Raw genomic sequence first — 17,515 nt, forward strand, 5'->3', positions numbered from 1 at the left:
AACAGTGGCCCAGACCTCAGCTCAATAGTGATACTGTGGAATTACCTCACAGAGCCGTTCACACCAGACATCCTAGGAATATGGCTGAACTGAAGCAGCTCTCTGAGGCAAAATGATCCAAAATTCCTCCTGAATGTTATGCTGATCTGATCCACAGCTGCCAGCGGAGCTGCAAATAGTTATTAAAGCCATTGGTTCACTTACTTTGTCCAACAGCACTTTCACTGTATAATGGGTGTGTTCAGTAAAGACATGAAACATTTATAATTGTGATTAGCTTATTTACTTAATGTGTGTCTATACTTGTGACTTAGATGAAGATGGAATCACATTTTATGACCAATTCATGTAGAACACCAGGTAATTCCAAAAGGTTCACTTACTTTTTCTTGCCACTAAGTGTCTTCCCAGTGCAGCTTCAAAGACCAAAATGCTGTAAACTCCACACTTTATCGACCTGTGTAGCTCCTTGGCGAGGTTTTAGGGGAACTGACAAAAAAAAAAGGAGGGGGGCTGTGCTTCCAGTTAGGCAGCAACAGCAGGACAGGAGAGAGGCTGGACTCCTTTAATCTCCAGAGCCTTGTTGAACTGCACATCCATGGTCTTAGACGCCTTGGTGATTTTCAGGTTTCTCATACAACCTCTGAAGGAAGCGCTGGTAGTGACTGCAACCTGACGAACGCCACCTATGAAACAAAGGTAGAAAACACATGCATTTATATACAAAATGTGTATTTAAAGTTGCTCTTTTATTTCACAACAGACTCCCTTATATTTTAGTGTGTATCTATTTTGTGTATATTGTTATGCCTCGCGCTGGCCATAGCTGCGGCAGGAGGCATTGTGTTTCCGGGTTGCCCGTCCATCCACTTCTTGTGAATGTGATATCTCAGGAACACCTTAAGGAATTTTTGTTCAAATCTGGCACACGTATCCAATTGGACTCAGGGACTAGCTGATTAGATTTTGGTGGTCAAAGATATTCAGTTTCCATGAATTTGACTAGTCTAGTTTTCTCAGCCATCCCTGGTAGGCTAGTGGTTAAGGCGCGCTCGCCGCTGCGCCCAGGGTTCAAATCAGGGTTGCGCCAAGAAGGGCATCCGGCGTAAAACACGTACCAAATGTCAACATGCGAGTAGTCAGTGTGACGATTCGCTGTGGCGACCCCTAAACGGGAAAAGCCGAAAGTGACTTTCTTTAGTCTAGTCTAGTTTTCTGTGCCCCTAAACGGTGCAATGGATTCACCAAAGGACAAAACTAGAGGATTATCTTGTAATTTGAGTTTCTCATAATTATAATTAAAGATCTCCATTATGAGGTCACAATCTTGTAATTATGACTTCTTACAAGATCGTTTAAAAAATTCTATAGTACATGTCAGTACATGCAATAACAAAAGTCAACCGTTAATACTGTAGCTAATTCAGTATACTTTGTGTTCCAAAGCAGAAATAAAGCAAATATACTATTGTGCCTCTGCGCCGGAGACAAATTCCTTGTATGCTCAACATACCTAGTGATTAAAACTGATTCTGATACAGACACAAAAAGAAGAGCACGAGCAGCAGCCCACAGTAACTCATATCAGTGACAACATTATACTGTACTTCCCGTTTCATGTAAAAGTAGGATATGATCTGTTTAATGTGACATTCTTCAGAGTACTATGTATGAAACAACCCTAAAAATCAATTTTAAGATCATTAATTACATAACTAACCTATATAGGTTCAGGACAATTACATTAGGTAGCCTATACTGTCTGTCTTCTCAAATATAACCCTTATAACCTTTTAAAAGATCCTGATCTCGATCTCATAATTATAAGAGAACATAAATGATGTGCAGATGTAAATGTGTAGGAGCAATTAATTTTGAATTGTTCTTTGTTTGTGCACATATTTAAGAATGTGTTTTAGAAGGCAATCATACCAGGATGTCCGCCGATATAGATCGGGTCATTGGTGTTGCATGAGTTGGCGCGCGTATTAGGGCTCTCTGCTTGGCTCTGTTTCCCATCAACCACCAGCTCCACCCTGTGGCGTAGTTTGTTGGCAGTGACAGCATGCCATTTGCCGTCGCAGAAGCCCTCCCCTTCAGGCATGTGCTCTGCTGTGATTAGTCCAGCTCCGTTGTCAACATGGAAGAGCAGCTATGGGAACAAAGATTAATATATACAGTATGTATTTTATCAATCTATAGATATTCATTTAGACATTGAGCTGTTGGTTTATTAGCATGTCTGTGCAAATTCCCTGTCATCCAGGTCGTAGTATGCTGAAAGGTTTTAGGTAGAAGACATTTCATCTCTCATCCAAGAGGCTTAATCAGTTCTGTCGGACTGGTGGGTGGAGTTTCAGTCCTTTGGTGCCCAACAATGTCCTCCAACGACTGAGTCATTACCTTACCTGTCTTTGAACCTTCACACGTGGACCGATGCCTATTGTCCTGGTGTGAATTAGGGTAGAAATGTTTGGGCAGCGATCTCAAAACACAGTTGTAGATGGATGACAAGTTGTCTTAGTCCAGATCCTCTCCAGAGAACATGGCTGGTTTGAGAGAGGAGTTAAGGAAGCTATTTTTGTAAAAATAGAACACCCCTCACTAAATAGGGGTGGTGGACTAAGACCCAACTTGTCATCCACCTACAACTCTGTTTTGAGATCTCTGCCCAAACATTTCCACCCTAATTCACACCAGGACAACAGGCATTGGTCTACATGTGAGGGTTCAAATACAGGGAATGACTCTGACCAATACCAGACCCCAATGACTCAGTCGTTAGAGGACATTGTTGGGCACTGAAGGACTGAAACTCCACCAGTCAGACAAAACTGATAAAGCCTCTTGGATGAGAGGTGAAATGTCTTCTACCTAAAACTATGTCCAGGGTTTGAGACATGTTGATTGAACTGTACTTCATGATGACAGGTGTTTATCTATTGAGCCAGTTTAGTTGCTACAGGTACTTGACTATAGGCTAAATAAACATTCACAAGTATAGGACAGACAGCCTGAAAACATAATGCCTCTGGCCACAGCTATCGCCGGGGCGGAGGCATAAAAATGAAATGTTTTAGAGGGATTATGTGCCAGACTGTTCTTAGCTGACAGCAGCAGCATCCTCATGTCTCTGCTAGTTGCATCGACACTGCTGCAGACTCTGGCATACAACCCCTCGAATCTGACAACTTATTTTTACATTTTTGAATGGATTTAACAGACAAGACAGTATGTATTAATTAGTCAGCTGTAGAGGTGCTGGTTGCTGTTGGAGGCTAACTATATCCCAAATGTATTTCCCCAAATATTAAAGGATTCATTACCGTGCCCTGGACGATCTCTAGTCCCAGTCCTGCATTGACTTGGTTGCTGATGGCAAAAAGCACCCCGTTGGTTTTGCTGGTTCGAAACTCTAATGATATTGACATGTCTAGCCCCACTCTGTAAGAGGAAACTAGATAAAGGAGGCGAGATGCAGACAGAAAATATTACTTAACTTTATAACAAGAAAAGGATTCCTAATTACTGAGGAAAATTTTTTATTATGCTTTCATTGTGAACAAAACTGGACTGGGTTGCTACAGACAGGTGACAAACAATAAGACCCTAAATAAACATCAGTTCAACAGCAGAAACACACCGCTGCACTGTTTCCTCATTACAAAACCCTAATTTTTTTTAAATGATGCTCCAAAGGCTCCAACCAGCCATAACTTTTTACAGCATCTAAAATAAAGGAGCGTCAAGTGCCCACGCATGAGATCTCTGGATATTCTTAAAGAATATTAGGGTCTTGTTTTTTTTAATGAGGATCAATGTCACCCAGTGCGGCTGTGCATTTCACTGATGTGTTTTTAATTGTTTTTGAACAACAATGGAGGTCTGTGGCACAGACAAACAAGCTGATCCAGGACTGACAGACATTAACTGTAAGTAGAGGGTTAAATAAAATAAGCAACCTTATCATTTTCAAGGAAAAACCTGAATAACTGAGTGGGCTCTTCCAGGACGACAGTGTCCCTGTCCACAGGGCACTGAATGGTTTGAGTATGTAAATCATATTCTATGACAGATTTCAGAGTGGCGCATCATAAAGACGCCAAATGAGGGAATATCTTTTGGTAGCGTCTAGAGACTTGGAGAATCAATGCCAAGGTTCTGGTGGCCCAGCACCTTATTGAGCCAGTTTATTAGCCTTTCCTTTCATTTGTCACCCATCTGTACCACTCAGAACTACGTGGTTAAGCTTATGACAGGCTGGCAGAATTGTACAACTGATTTTCATAGAAACTTTATAACTTGTCTAATCTCACCTGCTTTCAGGAAGCCAGTGCCATCAAAGTAGGTTCCTGTCTCTGTAGCAACAAAGCATCTTCCTACCATGTGACTGACAGTAGGTGTTGCCATGTCCAGTTTAAAGTCCTCAATGACAGGCTCAAAGCGACCTAGACAAAAAAGGGAGGACAGAGGATGGAGGAAAAATCAACTGGACAATAACAGTGCATCTATGTACAGTACTTGTAACATCAAACAGACATAAATTAAAAACTCTCTTTTATTGACAGTCCTGTGTATGAAATGTGACATATGCACAACACTATTATTACCTGTAGCAGCTGCCTTAGTGCTCACAGGACTCCCCACCATCTTAAGGTTACGGATGCATCCATTGATACTATATAGAATCTACACAACAGCAACAGGGAAAAGGGTTGGCTCAATTTAACAAAGTCATTTCAAAACATTCAGGAAATGAGCAACAGTCCTGAGGGAAGACGAACACTGAACCTAAATAATCCCTTCCTAGTAGTAGATGGTTGCAGCTAAACTTAATCAAAGTGTTCAGCTGAATTGAACTATTAAAATGTTTTCTTACCGGCCCAATCCTTTTAGTAGTGTAGTTCTGTGGTAATCCACCAACATACAGCATTCCCACCACATCCAACAGGTCAGCCTGGTGAGGTTATTTAGAAATACAAGAACAACAAAATATCCTTTTAAAACTTACGGTGTTTCATTGACAATGAACTTGTACAACATGTAATTTCTAATTATGTACAGTTTTATAGAAGATGTTTTAATGTGGAATAGAAACTAATGGAATATGAAAATTTACCTGCTTTGGACTGGTCATTTGTTTAGTGTATCGCGCATCAACTGTAAGGACACCTCTCTGCTTAATACGATTCACACGGATCTGTGAAGGCAGGTGAAGAATGAGAGGAAGGTAGGAAAGAGATGGTCAACAAAAAGCATACAGCAAATATCAACTATTGTGTCTTGGGTGTAAAGACAGACAATGTTGCCTTCATGTTCTGTCAAAACTTGAAATGAAGATTTAGCACTCATTAACAAAGCAACAAGAGGGTAATCCTAGATTTTCTTGCAGAGAGCATGGAAGCTGGGTCACCAAGCAAGGAAAACTACATCAAATAGCAGTAAAGGGCAACAGATAAAGAGGAGATGCAATCATATTCAAAATGACAAAAATAAATTCTGTAGGTGAGGAAAGAAGAGATTATTTTGTCCAAGTGTCCTACATTTTATATCTACTGAGCATGTATCTCTTTATCTGGGTGCCAAACTGCTGCATACAATTGCTCTAAAAAGTAAAAGTGTTAAATTACCTTGTGCCAGTTCCCATCATTGAAGGACATGGGGATGCAGCCAGATATGTTTCCATGACCAAGATCATATCCCAGACAAACTTGCCCATTCTTGATCTAAAGGAAGAGAGAGAGAGGTTCATGATGAAGGGATGGCATGAGGATGACTATTAACCTCTGTACACAGAACTCGGGTAGGATGTGAAACTGAACGGAAATACAACCATCAAAGGAAACATCAATATGCTAAAAATATTATTCTGGCTCTTGATCATGCAGTTATAACTTTACATGTGTTCTGTTTTGTGAGCCATGGGATCAGATGTGGCAGGAAATCTCAACTGCACTGTAGAACAGAAACAAGGAGGCGGTTGCTTCTGAAGAGCTGGAAGCGTTTAGTGTAGAACTTTCCTCAGTGGCTGTAGACTAAGCAAAGTAGTGCAGACATGCCTCTCCGCAGCAGTGCTTTCAGCTCCTCCTGAGGCAGCATTCCCAGGCCAAATGAGATAGACAACTTCTCTAGCACGTTCTGAGTCTCCTACTCCTACAAACCACCTCAACCGGCTCCTTTTGACATAGAGCAGCAGTGGCTCTATTCTAAGAACCTTCTGGATGTCTGCATTCCACAACCTATCCTGTCTCTAAGGCGGAGTCCAAGCACCTGATCAGTCTATGATGGTAGGGATTGGCACCCCTAGATCCCCACCTTTACCTCCTGCTTGTTACTTTGCTCCTAACTCTCATGACTATCCCAGCAAGCGGTGGCTCCACAGGATGGCAGCCTCAAGTAATTTATTCTGACTGCGCCCAACCAGGCCCCAGGGTTTAAGGCCCGGATACCAGACGCTCAGATGGGTACCTGAATGGAAACGAAGTCAGCATGGTTGATTCTTGCCATGTAGAGAACAAGGCCAGACTCCTCCTTCGTTCTCAGCTCAAACTCCAATATTAACCTGAGGCACACACAAACACAAACCTTAGATTAAAACACCAACAACATTTATCACATTTTTATGCAGGATTTTAACTGTAATGGCTATGGGATGAAACTGCATTTTTAAATTGGCCCACTGACACTTTTACTTGATTTAAAGGATCTGAATACCTCATCCACCACTGTACAGCTGTGCATACAGTTAAGACTATTATCAGAAATTTCTCAAAAAGCTCAGACTGATCTGCTAGATGCTATAAATTGTCTATGACTTTCAGATACAAGCAAATCTAGAAAAGAATGCATTATTATCTGCCCTACTGCCCCCTCTTGACTTTATATTACAATCAATTTTCAGTTTCATGATGCATATTGCCACATTTTTGAATCACAATACATTTTCCACAATGCACGGCTACACCCCCAGTAAATACAGCATGTACGTGTCCTACCAAGCAGCCGGACTGTGTGCACAACACTGAAGGGTAATGAAACAAAGTAAAGCAAGGTCATTATTTTTTTCTGAATACAAACCTCTCTCTGACTTTGGTGTCATCAAAGGCAAACCTCATATGGCTGTTCCTGGTCAGTCCAAACTGATAGGCCTTTTCAAGTGCTGTTGGGGCCACAGCTGATGAGCAGGAATCCTGTGGATTAGACATAACATGTCAGTTAAATTGACAGAAGCAGCTCCTATTGCCTCTTATCAACAGGGACCTTAACACCTGCCAATTACACTAATGGGGTTTCTGCTTCTGATCTACAGGGATCTGAAGGTTTGGTTGGTTGGTCAATGAGCCATCAGACAGTCCTTTGTATAAAACAAATAAAGAGCTTTAAAAATAACCTTTGAGGCCATGAAGAAGGTGAAATGAGTTTAGATTTATAAGTGTGCCCCTATGCAATGGAAAAATATACCACTTTCCATTGGAACAATGCTGTTTATTCACTTAAAATATTTTAACTGCACGATAAAATTAATCCCAGTATCCTTCGTACCAAACTTCATGTACTGCAGATCAGCACGCTACATAATTCACATGGTCCTAACAAATCACAGCACGTTTGATATGTTTGACTGCATTTGTATTTCATTAGTTTTTCTCCTTTCTCACCTGAAATCAGTTACTCCCAAGGTAAATACATTGATTTCATCTGAACCAAATATCAGTGATTGAAGGCTGATTTCTGTGTGATTTTGGTTCAACTGTCAGCAGGATAAGCAGATTAAAGTTTGACTAATACCGTGACCCCTCTGCTCAGAGTGCAGTTCAGCAATTCGACACAAGGTGTCAGTGTTGTAAAACATGTAATGCCATCTCCCTCCCTGCTGCAGTTTTCATTCTTCTCTCTTCCTTATCACTTCTTCTCCTTATCCAAATCTTCCTCTTTCTCATTTCATGTCCTCCTCCTGTCCTCCCATCTGCTGCTACTTTCTTTCCATCTGCTCAACTTTGCTCTTTATTCTCTCAAATCCTGTCTCCTCACCACCTTATCTTTCTTACTTCTTTCCTCTACCCCAACATCCCTTTTTACCTCTACATTTTAGTGTTTTCTCGCTTTCTACCTACCCACTCCTGCTATGGTCCATCTCTGTTGTTTCTTTTACACATTTCTGTCACTTTTGTCACCTGTCCTCCACCTCCCATCTCTAAGACTCCTCCACCTCACATCTCTAAGACTCCTCTTTATATCCTTTTAACACTACTCACTTGCTCAATTTTCTTCTTCCATTTTCTGCTTCTGTTGTTCGGGCTTTTTACACCTTACTCTTTCTCTGCTCATTGCATCTTGTCTTCCCTACATCCTTTTTCATCATCATCTTTCCTCCACCCCTTTCATCTGTTCACCTCCTGCCCACTCCTCCTCCTTGGTTCTTCTATTTTTCCTCTCTCCTTTCATGTCTTACTATCCTGTCTCCTCTACCTTCACCTGAAGGAAGAGCTGTTACCCTATGCTCCACTATTTGTCCAAACCTGCCCTCTCCTGCCTCTTCACCTCCTCTTACCTGTAGTTCCTACACTTTATTCCTTCCCCTCCTTATTTTTCCTTGCATCCAAACCCTTCTCCTATTGCCTGTCTGGGCCTTCTCAACTCCTCTTTTGAATATATAACAACAACAAAGCTGCTATGTCATACCTCAACTGTGAGCGCAAGACACAAACTTAAGAGTGCGAGAGGATCCTACTGAGTGTCTGTATCTTAATCTCCTCTCCTCTGTTCTCTTCCAAGTGAAGACATTGCTCACTCTGTGACCTTGCTTTGTTATAGCTGACACTCACCTCTTATCGCACTGTCCTCATATCCACTCCTCCTCCCCAGCCTCCCTCTTTTTTCTCTATCGTTCTCTTCCTATCCAACAAAAGAGATACCTTGCTCAAAGGCACTTTCCTTCCCTCTCCTTTCATTCTCCCACTTCCTCTTGTCCATCTTTCCATTAAGCAAACAAAAGGCAAGCTCCTCTTGCTCCATGACTGCACCTTTTCTCTCCCCCTTCTCAGTCTTCTATTCTCTTTCATTCGCATCTTCATCCCCTCCGAATCTTCCCATTAAGTTAACAATAGGAAGACCGTCTTCTATTCAGAATGGCTAGTCTTTGGTTAGAGGTCACAGCAACAGAATCTGAAGTAATTTAGTCAGGATTTTGTGTCAAGTCAAGACACGTCTCTGCGTGTATGTCTGTTAGAGTGGCCACCACACTCAAGAGTTAAGAAGCCCATGCTCTGCTTATTGCACAGTCGGTTTCAGAGAAGCTTCTCTTTTGGCCCCTGGTAGTCGTTAGCTTTAGCCACAAGACCCATTTCAAGACTGTACAGTGTTACTTATCTATATGTCACGGGCCACTACATCGTTCCGAACCCATGAAGAATTAACACTTCCACTGAACTTATCATCCTTAGGCTCATGACCCACAACATTACGAGTTTGGTTCACTAACACTGACCCTATGTGTCCAGCACCAAACAGCTGACAGTGAACGTAGTGGAACATTTAGTTGATATTTCCCTCAGGTGTTGGTGGAGACCAAAACAAAGCTAAATGAAGGAAGAGTGTATTCATCAGGTGGCCCAGAAATATGGCTCCAAATTAGCATTAATGTTGCTCAAAATCTGCTGGATGTGCGAATGAGCAACTCTTTGCCAATTGACTTAAAAGCCACTTGTATGTCAGTGTTGTGTTTACAGCTGGTTTTTGGTTCCAGGTGGCCAAAAAAGTAGGTTATCAGAGGATAAATGATAAATAGAGAGAACTAACGTCTGAAGTGACAGAGGCTGATTCCTCATGAATCCACACTCGAGTGTGATTCTTGAATTGTAAAATGTGTGTGCGTGCGTGTGTGTGTATACCGAGTCAGCACTGGATTCCGGTATAGCAGTGGGAGGAGCAGCAGCGGAGGTAGATGTGGGGGCAGGTGGGGCAGGGGGCGTGGCCTCCTGCAGGTCAGCAGTCAAGGCCCTGGATTCCGGTATAGCAGTGGGAGGAGCAGCAGCGGAGGTAGATGTGGGGGCAGGTGGGGCAGGGGGCGTGGCCTCCTGCAGGTCAGCAGTCAAGGAGTGGGAAGGAAGGGGATTAGCCCCAGCCACAAAGCCAGAATGACAAACACACAGCTTTCTAAATCAGACACAGGCAGGTAATGATATCAAGAAGATGAAAGATCATAAAGATTAATGAAGCAATGGAGAAATTTGTAGGACCCCCCCCTTTTTTTAACCATAAATTGAATCATAATTACTGTAACAACACTGAACAGTAGTTAATTTTAAAAAAAATAGCTCTGATTCTGCTACCTCTTCTAAAAGAATAAGTAAAACAGCCTGTTTCGAAGCTGAGAATTCCTGTTATACTTTTCAGAGAGACTGAGGGAAACTAGAAAGCTGTGATTTAAAAGTCTAATTAGAGGCAGTTGTCATGATATCATCAATCAGAACAGAAACTAAGAAACACACTGAAAAATGAAGTCTAAATCTTAGTTTTCAGAGGTTCACAGAAGCCTATTAGATGCTCCTTATAGATTCTCTTCAACCTCTAAATTGCTCATAACTCACTTATACAGAATATAGTACAGAACATGTTGTGACAGAAGTGGGAGATAAAGAAGCTTCTTTATTCAAGCACATGCTGAGACTTGTTTACTGTCAGCTTGAATTCAACTTGTGATTACTTCTTCATTCTAACAATATCCTTTTTCTGCAGAGCTCTCTTTGAAAATAGATGTGATAAAATTGCACCCTAAAACAGCAGTGCCCAAAGTGGGTGTCGTGGTATCCTGGACTGGCTTCAGGTCAGGCCCCAAAGTGCTAATTTCATTTTTTACTCTGTTTTCAATACTATTTCATGATCTGAATAACATTTACAAAAGTATTAAATACTGAAGACAAAGTATTATTTAAAAAAGATGTTACCTATGATGCTGTGCATACTTTAAAAAGTACGGGAACAACTGCCCTATAATCTAAATATGGCCATACTAAAATCTGATAATAATGAATTAGCCTAGCCATGTGACATGTTGGCCATATTCAGCTAGTTAGAAAACAAGGTATATTTACACTATATTTACTGCCTAATTAGCGTGCCAGCTTCTACAAACAGAAACATGAACTAATCTACCATTTTATATTTTGCTGAAAATACAAGAAGTCTGAACTGTACAAAAGCTACCCAAGTTGCTTAGGATACCATCAGAATGACCCAGTATCATGTGCTTCAGCCTTTTATAAAGATCAAATGAAGAGACACTCAAAAATACACTTTGGAACAGAGGCCAGAGGAACAGAAGCCTGCCCGGGAGACACTCTGCTTCTTTGTACTGTAATCTGCAAACTGTGATGTTAGTGGAGTAAAGGTCATGTTCTCTGAAGACATCTTTTGTTTTTTAACATTTTACTTTTTTCCTCTTATATTCAGTGAGACATTTGCTTGTATACAGTACCATAAATGGAAAGCTGTTGGGTAGTCAACTGCACTGATAAAACACCTGACAAACAAAGCATGATAAAAAAATAACCCAGTGCAGAAGGTCTGCAATGAGGCTAACAGCCTACATTCAACTTCCATTAATATGTAGATGTAGACTAAAAGAACTACGGCTTCTCACAGCCTGCAGCCTATATCGTAAAGAACACAAATTTGGAGTCCATAAAGCAACGAAGCACAGAGTTATAGCCAAGCTGGCGTAGCTCTTTGGCTCTGTGCTTCTTGATCAATGTCTTTTTAGAGGTGCAGTTTAGCAGGTAACTGGGTAATCAATAACCTATGGCCACTGTAAGACCTATCATATATTAAATCTATGAAATATATCTTGCCTATCCCAAAGCCAAAGGATGAAATGAATAACTCAATGCTGGCCAGCTTCTTAGCATAGGAGCTAAATGTTAGCAGAGAGTGTTTAGGCTCATGTAGGCTCATAAAGCATAAACTGCATGCACAGTCAGCCTAGCATGGTACAGTGGCTCTGTACTGTATGACAGGCTGCCAGAGGTGGAGTTTAGAGACTCAAGGCTAAAGGAACTATAAAGAAGAGTTAATGGGCTGTACAACCACTGTGTGATGAAGCACTAAGCTAACACAGCAAAGCCATGGCTGCTTTTCATCAAAGAGAAATAGGTGTGTGTATGTGTAAGCAACTGAAACAGAGAAAAAATAATATGGCGGAATAGGATATACTGTATGTGCACCTCTAAATGTATGTGCATTTCAGCTTATGTGATTCTTTTTACTGTAGTATATGTGTGTATATGTGCTTTCTCTGTGTGCATCTGAATGTGCAAGTACCAAATAAGTAAAATATGTTGTGTAATGCCAATGACTGTAAATATAGATCCTCTGGTGTAAAATTTAATATAATAAACCTTCTGCTGAAAATTATTAATGGTGAATGTTATGCCACTGGATGTTTAGTAGTATATCTGTGTGTGTGCCAACATGTTCATTTTAGACACTTACAGCAGGGGGTGGTGTGATGGGGGCTGGGGTCAAGGGAGGACTGAGTGGCTTTGACTCCTCAGTTTCTTTCTCAGGCTCTTTCTCTTCTGGTGGTGGCAGTGGTGGTGGGGCAAGGCTGGGGCACTGGCCAATTTCAGCATTCTCGAAGGACACGGGTTGGGAAAAGTCTGAGAGACTGTGAAACAGACAGGCTATTGGACTTAACATTACTGTTTAGCTGAGACTGACAGCTACAGTTGAATTGGCTCAAACTCCAACAGGAAACATTTAAAGTAATAGTTTAACATTTTGGGGAACATGCTTATTCACTTTCTTGCAAAGAGTTAGCTCAAGAAGATCAATACCACTTTCATTTAAAGGCAAGTTAGTGTGATAATTTCTATTTCTAATTGTTTTTTTTTTTTTTATCTACCAAGACCCTCAGACTATTCTAATGATGCAGAAACAAAAAATAACCCAGTCTAGTCCATGAAAAATACTGGATAATTTTAATCAGTTTCTTGACTGTGTATTCATCTCATATAAAATTTCTAATTGGCAGGAAATGGCTTTGTCACTCTGGCTTTGTGTGAAAGTGGTTTGACCATTGAGTGGGCTCAACTTTCACAAATACACACACACACACAAAGCAAGCAAAGACTATGTCATTTCCTGTCGCCATCTTTGCTCAACTGAAAAGAAGTTGGTTTACCTGAGAAACTGACAAAAATAATATTTTTCCTGGACTGGATGGATTATTTTTGGTTAAAGGAGGATTACGTATCTCTGTGACTCGATGTATGTAATACATATACTATATGTAATACATGAGAGTCACAAACTGGGGCTAATTATGAACATGTATAAGTAACATGGCATACTAATTGACAGTAATAATATAACAATATATAATACAAATAGGGCTTAATGATGGTAACTTTCTCATGTAAACAACCTAATTGAAAACACACATAAAGACCCAAAGACCTTCTGTATGAAAGCCCACTGACAGGTTTATATTAAGTAGAAGTTACAGCTTTGGGGTGGTGAGGTGAAAGAGGTGAAATGAGGTGAGCGATAGACACAGACATAAACACACAGAGATTGGGAGGGGTGTAATTTGAGTTATGAGTATGGTTATGATGTTGGACAGCCCTATTACTGCTGTTCAGACAGACAGAGATGCTGGCTTTATCGTCATCAACAGCATCATCATGGCCTCCTGGAACCATATTAACTACGCTTTAACCCAACTGTGTGAGGTCAAAATTAGGCCCGTCATCCACTGCTAAAAAATATTACAAGGTGATCATTAGGACAGCTAGCTAAAGCTGCCCTGTCTGAGTATTGATCTGGTAGGTTTAAGGTGAACATTTTAATGTACTGTAAAGTTGAAGTGAAGGTTTTACAGTACGTACACAGTGTTGAGCATGAGGTTCCATATACATCCCTGGAATGGGATGTTGGCTCTGTTGGAAAAACGCTCAACTTCTGCAGGAATACCACCGAGGAAGATACGCTGCAAGTTTATTGGCTGGTCGTTGGGAAGTGCTGCCTCCTTCTTGGCCTCCTCATCCACCTGAACTGCAAAGGATCTAGTGTGAAACGCACACAGAGGTAAATGCAAAGAGAGTATTAAATCAATGATATGGTCTGGAGTAAAAATCTTGAGCAATGACAAAAATATAAAACTACACACACACACACCAACCTGCCAGGCAGCCTCTCTATACGCAGGGAGTGCTCTCTCCCATCATGCAGTGTGCCTTGGTCAGGTTCTATGATGACAGGACGTGGACTGTGGCTGCCCGTAAAGATAAAGACTTCCAGAGGGCCTTTGTTCAACATGACTGAGAGGTAGGGCTGCAGGAGTAGGACATACAGTAAACTGCATTAGCGGAGGAAATCTGTACATCTGGGAAAGATGTGATGAAAACGGAAAGGAAAGGTTCAACTGGATGCATAGAAAAAGGGCTTTGCATTTCACTATACAACCACTAAAATACATTATATACTGCATATACTATCTAAATAGCCTGACTGATTCAAAACACTACAGTAGTGGAGACTATTCTTAAAACAACTAACAGCTGCATGAGAATGTTCATTCTTGACCTTGGAGGTTTGACATATCTTTTTGCCACGACTTCCCACTGTAGAATAAATGTCCAGAAAGAGCTAAAGTAGTATACAGCTCTTTTTTTGTCAATAGTTCCCTAAAAGTAAAATATAAAAAAGCCAAATTTATACCGCTGTATAACTCAATAAATGCCTCAAAACATCAACAGCCAGCTGTTTCAAATGAAGTAAATTTGACATTGGTAATTGTTTGTAGCTCCTTCATGCAGTATTTTACAAAAATAGCATCTAAATGTTTTCTTACATCAAAATGATTTCCTTGTGCCATAATATCACAGAATAAAAATGCTGTGCCCAACTTGGACCAAACGAGAGGAGGAGAAAACAGATAAGAAGTGAAGGGAGGAGAAAAGGCAAACAGGAGGGAGGAATGATTTGGGATTAAAGAACAGAGAAAAGGCAAAGGGGGGAGGAGTAGGGGAGATGTGGGGGTATATAGAGAGAAACTTGGAGAAATGAGAGAGGTGAGAAAGGAGTGGACAGGAGAGGGGAGCAGGGAGGAAAGGATAACAAGAGATGAGAGGAACAGAGAGGAGAGGATAATAGGAGGAAGAGATGAGAGGGCAGAGATCAAAACAGTGAGTGAGAAAGAGATGGTGAGAAAGAGAGAGAGAGAGAGAGACAGAGGTGCTAGAGAGCAATGGTGCAGGGTCAGGCTAATTTGAATTTTAATTCACTGTGTGCCAGAGGGCGAAGTGGGAGACAATTTACCACCTGAAAATGGAATTTCAATTTGAGGTCGGGGACAAATTGAACTGAGATGTAGCTACAACATGCCTCTCGCTGCACCATCTCACACACACAGCCCGATACAAAGGCATGCACGCACACACACACACAAGTGCACAGATGCAGGCACACGTCACACATACGGACAAAGGCAGCCTAGCACAGATGAACTCACCTATACACATACAGTACATTTGTAAGAAAAGTTACACACAGACACAGACATGTGTAGGCATCCAGCTGTGTGTAGCTAATGCAAACACTCATACATGTACTAAATCATATATTACAGTGCATTCACAGAAAAACACACACCTCTTCTACTGTGCCACAAGTTGTATGATTACATTCTGGCTTTGAGTTCTCTGTCTGTGCCTGGTTTCAGGATTTAACAGTAAAAGAAAAGTTAAAGCTGAACTGGAATCAGCAGATCAAGCAGCCAGGGTGGTGCTGGATGCTGAGCACAGACATAGGTAATCAATAAATACAGTATATAGCCAATATTTCTGAACCAGCTGAATGTCTTTATTGGAAAATGTTTTTGAACAGAACAGAATCTCTGGTGCCCTGCTCAGTCTGACCGGTGATGACATGTCGTCATTCAACCACCATAAATGTAGTGTAGCTACAGTAGTATTTTATCTATAAACAGCCCAAATTCTTCTTTTAATCTTTTTAGCTTTAGAGAAAGCGATTCTGAGGTTCTTTTTCTGGGATCATAAGAGTTTCAAACTCAAATCTACTCAGTGCTGCTCTTGGATCAGCAAAATCTTGACATTTTATATGAGGAGAAATCTGATTTCAGGTAGAGTGTGTGGGGAGCTCTTACATCCATGTGGTGAATATTTAAAATTTTGTCTGTGGTCAAGTTGGACACTTTTTCGTCGTCTGTCTTCCCCCTTTTGGCTTCACCCCCCCCTCCATCCATCCACTGTACTCTTTCTTCTCAGCTTCCATTTTTCTGCTTCAAGCTTCTTCCTCTCTTCTTTCTTTTTTGCATCTGTTTCCATTCTCTCCTCGATCAGTTCCCCCTTTTTCATTTTTTCCAACCCTCTCCTTTCTCATATCATTTCTCTTCTCAGCTCTCCCCCTTTATCCTTCGTTTCACCTCTAAATCTCCCTCTTCTATCCTTCCATCCTTTGTTTCCTGTCCCATTCTCTCTCTCTCTCTCTCTTTAAAACATCCATTAGTCAGGGCCAAGTTGAGTTGATGGTGTTTTTAACCTCGCTTAACCCTTCTCCACACACACATATAAACATGCACGCCCTGCCTGCCAGCATGGTTTGTAAAAATAGATTTATGTACCCAGCAACCTGTGATGATGGATAAGCTAGAGGTAACCCTCTGTCCTCTTTCTCCCACATACACACAGTTGTGTGCATAAACCCACAAACATTCAATTTTGCATTCATGAACACATTACACTAAAACACACACAGAAATGGACATCCACACATGCATGTACAGAGACATAAATATGGCTATAAATATGAAGGCATGTGCTAACACACCACTTGCTGTATACACCAAATTAATGCGTTTCCAACGGCGATACAATAATAGATTTGTTTATTTATCAGTGATTATGATGAATGAGGGCGGCATCAGTATTGGGACCTTGAGTGTGTGGATGTGTGTGTGTGTGTGTGTGTAAGCAAGTCAGTCAGTTCAGTTTCCAACAAACTCTAAATATGCATTTATGGAAACTTGCACTTTGAGAAAATGTGCTTGTATGTATGCATGTGTTTGCATAGTCAGCTAAAAGCTAACAACATATCCAAAGCCACGGTGTGTACTGTACGTCTTTGTACACCAGTGAACAGGTGTGTGTGTGTGTGTGTGTGTGTGTGTGTGTGTGTGTGTGGTTTGGATAAAGGACAATCCAATTAGCCCAGCTGCCAACAAAAGCAAATTCAATTAATATGCATTTATGAAACTACTTGGGTGTACACTTGTGTGAGTTGAACCCACCTCCCCTGACTGTCTGCGTCTTCTCTTGGAACTGGAGAGGTTTGTTTTCTGGGCCTGTGGTGGCAAGATTTTCAGAAACACAAGAGGATAAATGAATAATATTTTATTTTGGGGGTCACTTATTGTCCTAAAATATGTACCTGTTTTAAAACAAAGTCCCATCTAGAACTGCAGCATTTTAATGCGTTGTACCTGGAGTCTGACAGT

The 17,515-nt window shown here is 41.1% G+C and overlaps 1 protein-coding gene across 1 annotated transcript in view; it reads right to left on the reverse strand.

The window, feature by feature from the left end:
- Window positions 1–343: 343 nt before the first annotated feature.
- lama2 (laminin, alpha 2) overlaps window positions 344–17,515 on the reverse strand; it is a 167,979-nt gene continuing 150,807 nt past the window's right edge. Inside the window, 14 exon segments of the mRNA XM_020603945.1 lie at window positions 344–686; window positions 1,933–2,152; window positions 3,327–3,457; window positions 4,317–4,448; window positions 4,611–4,689; window positions 4,880–4,957; window positions 5,120–5,200; window positions 5,631–5,726; window positions 6,469–6,562; window positions 7,078–7,190; window positions 12,490–12,664; window positions 13,887–14,063; window positions 14,180–14,331; window positions 17,309–17,362. Coding sequence (XP_020459601.1) covers window positions 526–686; window positions 1,933–2,152; window positions 3,327–3,457; window positions 4,317–4,448; window positions 4,611–4,689; window positions 4,880–4,957; window positions 5,120–5,200; window positions 5,631–5,726; window positions 6,469–6,562; window positions 7,078–7,190; window positions 12,490–12,664; window positions 13,887–14,063; window positions 14,180–14,331; window positions 17,309–17,362 — 1,743 coding nt within the window. The 3' untranslated portion in view covers window positions 344–525.

This window comes from Monopterus albus, unplaced genomic scaffold (genome assembly GCF_001952655.1).
Source record: "Monopterus albus unplaced genomic scaffold, M_albus_1.0 scaffold63.1, whole genome shotgun sequence".
In the NCBI taxonomy this organism is placed as follows: domain Eukaryota; kingdom Metazoa; phylum Chordata; class Actinopteri; order Synbranchiformes; family Synbranchidae; genus Monopterus; species Monopterus albus.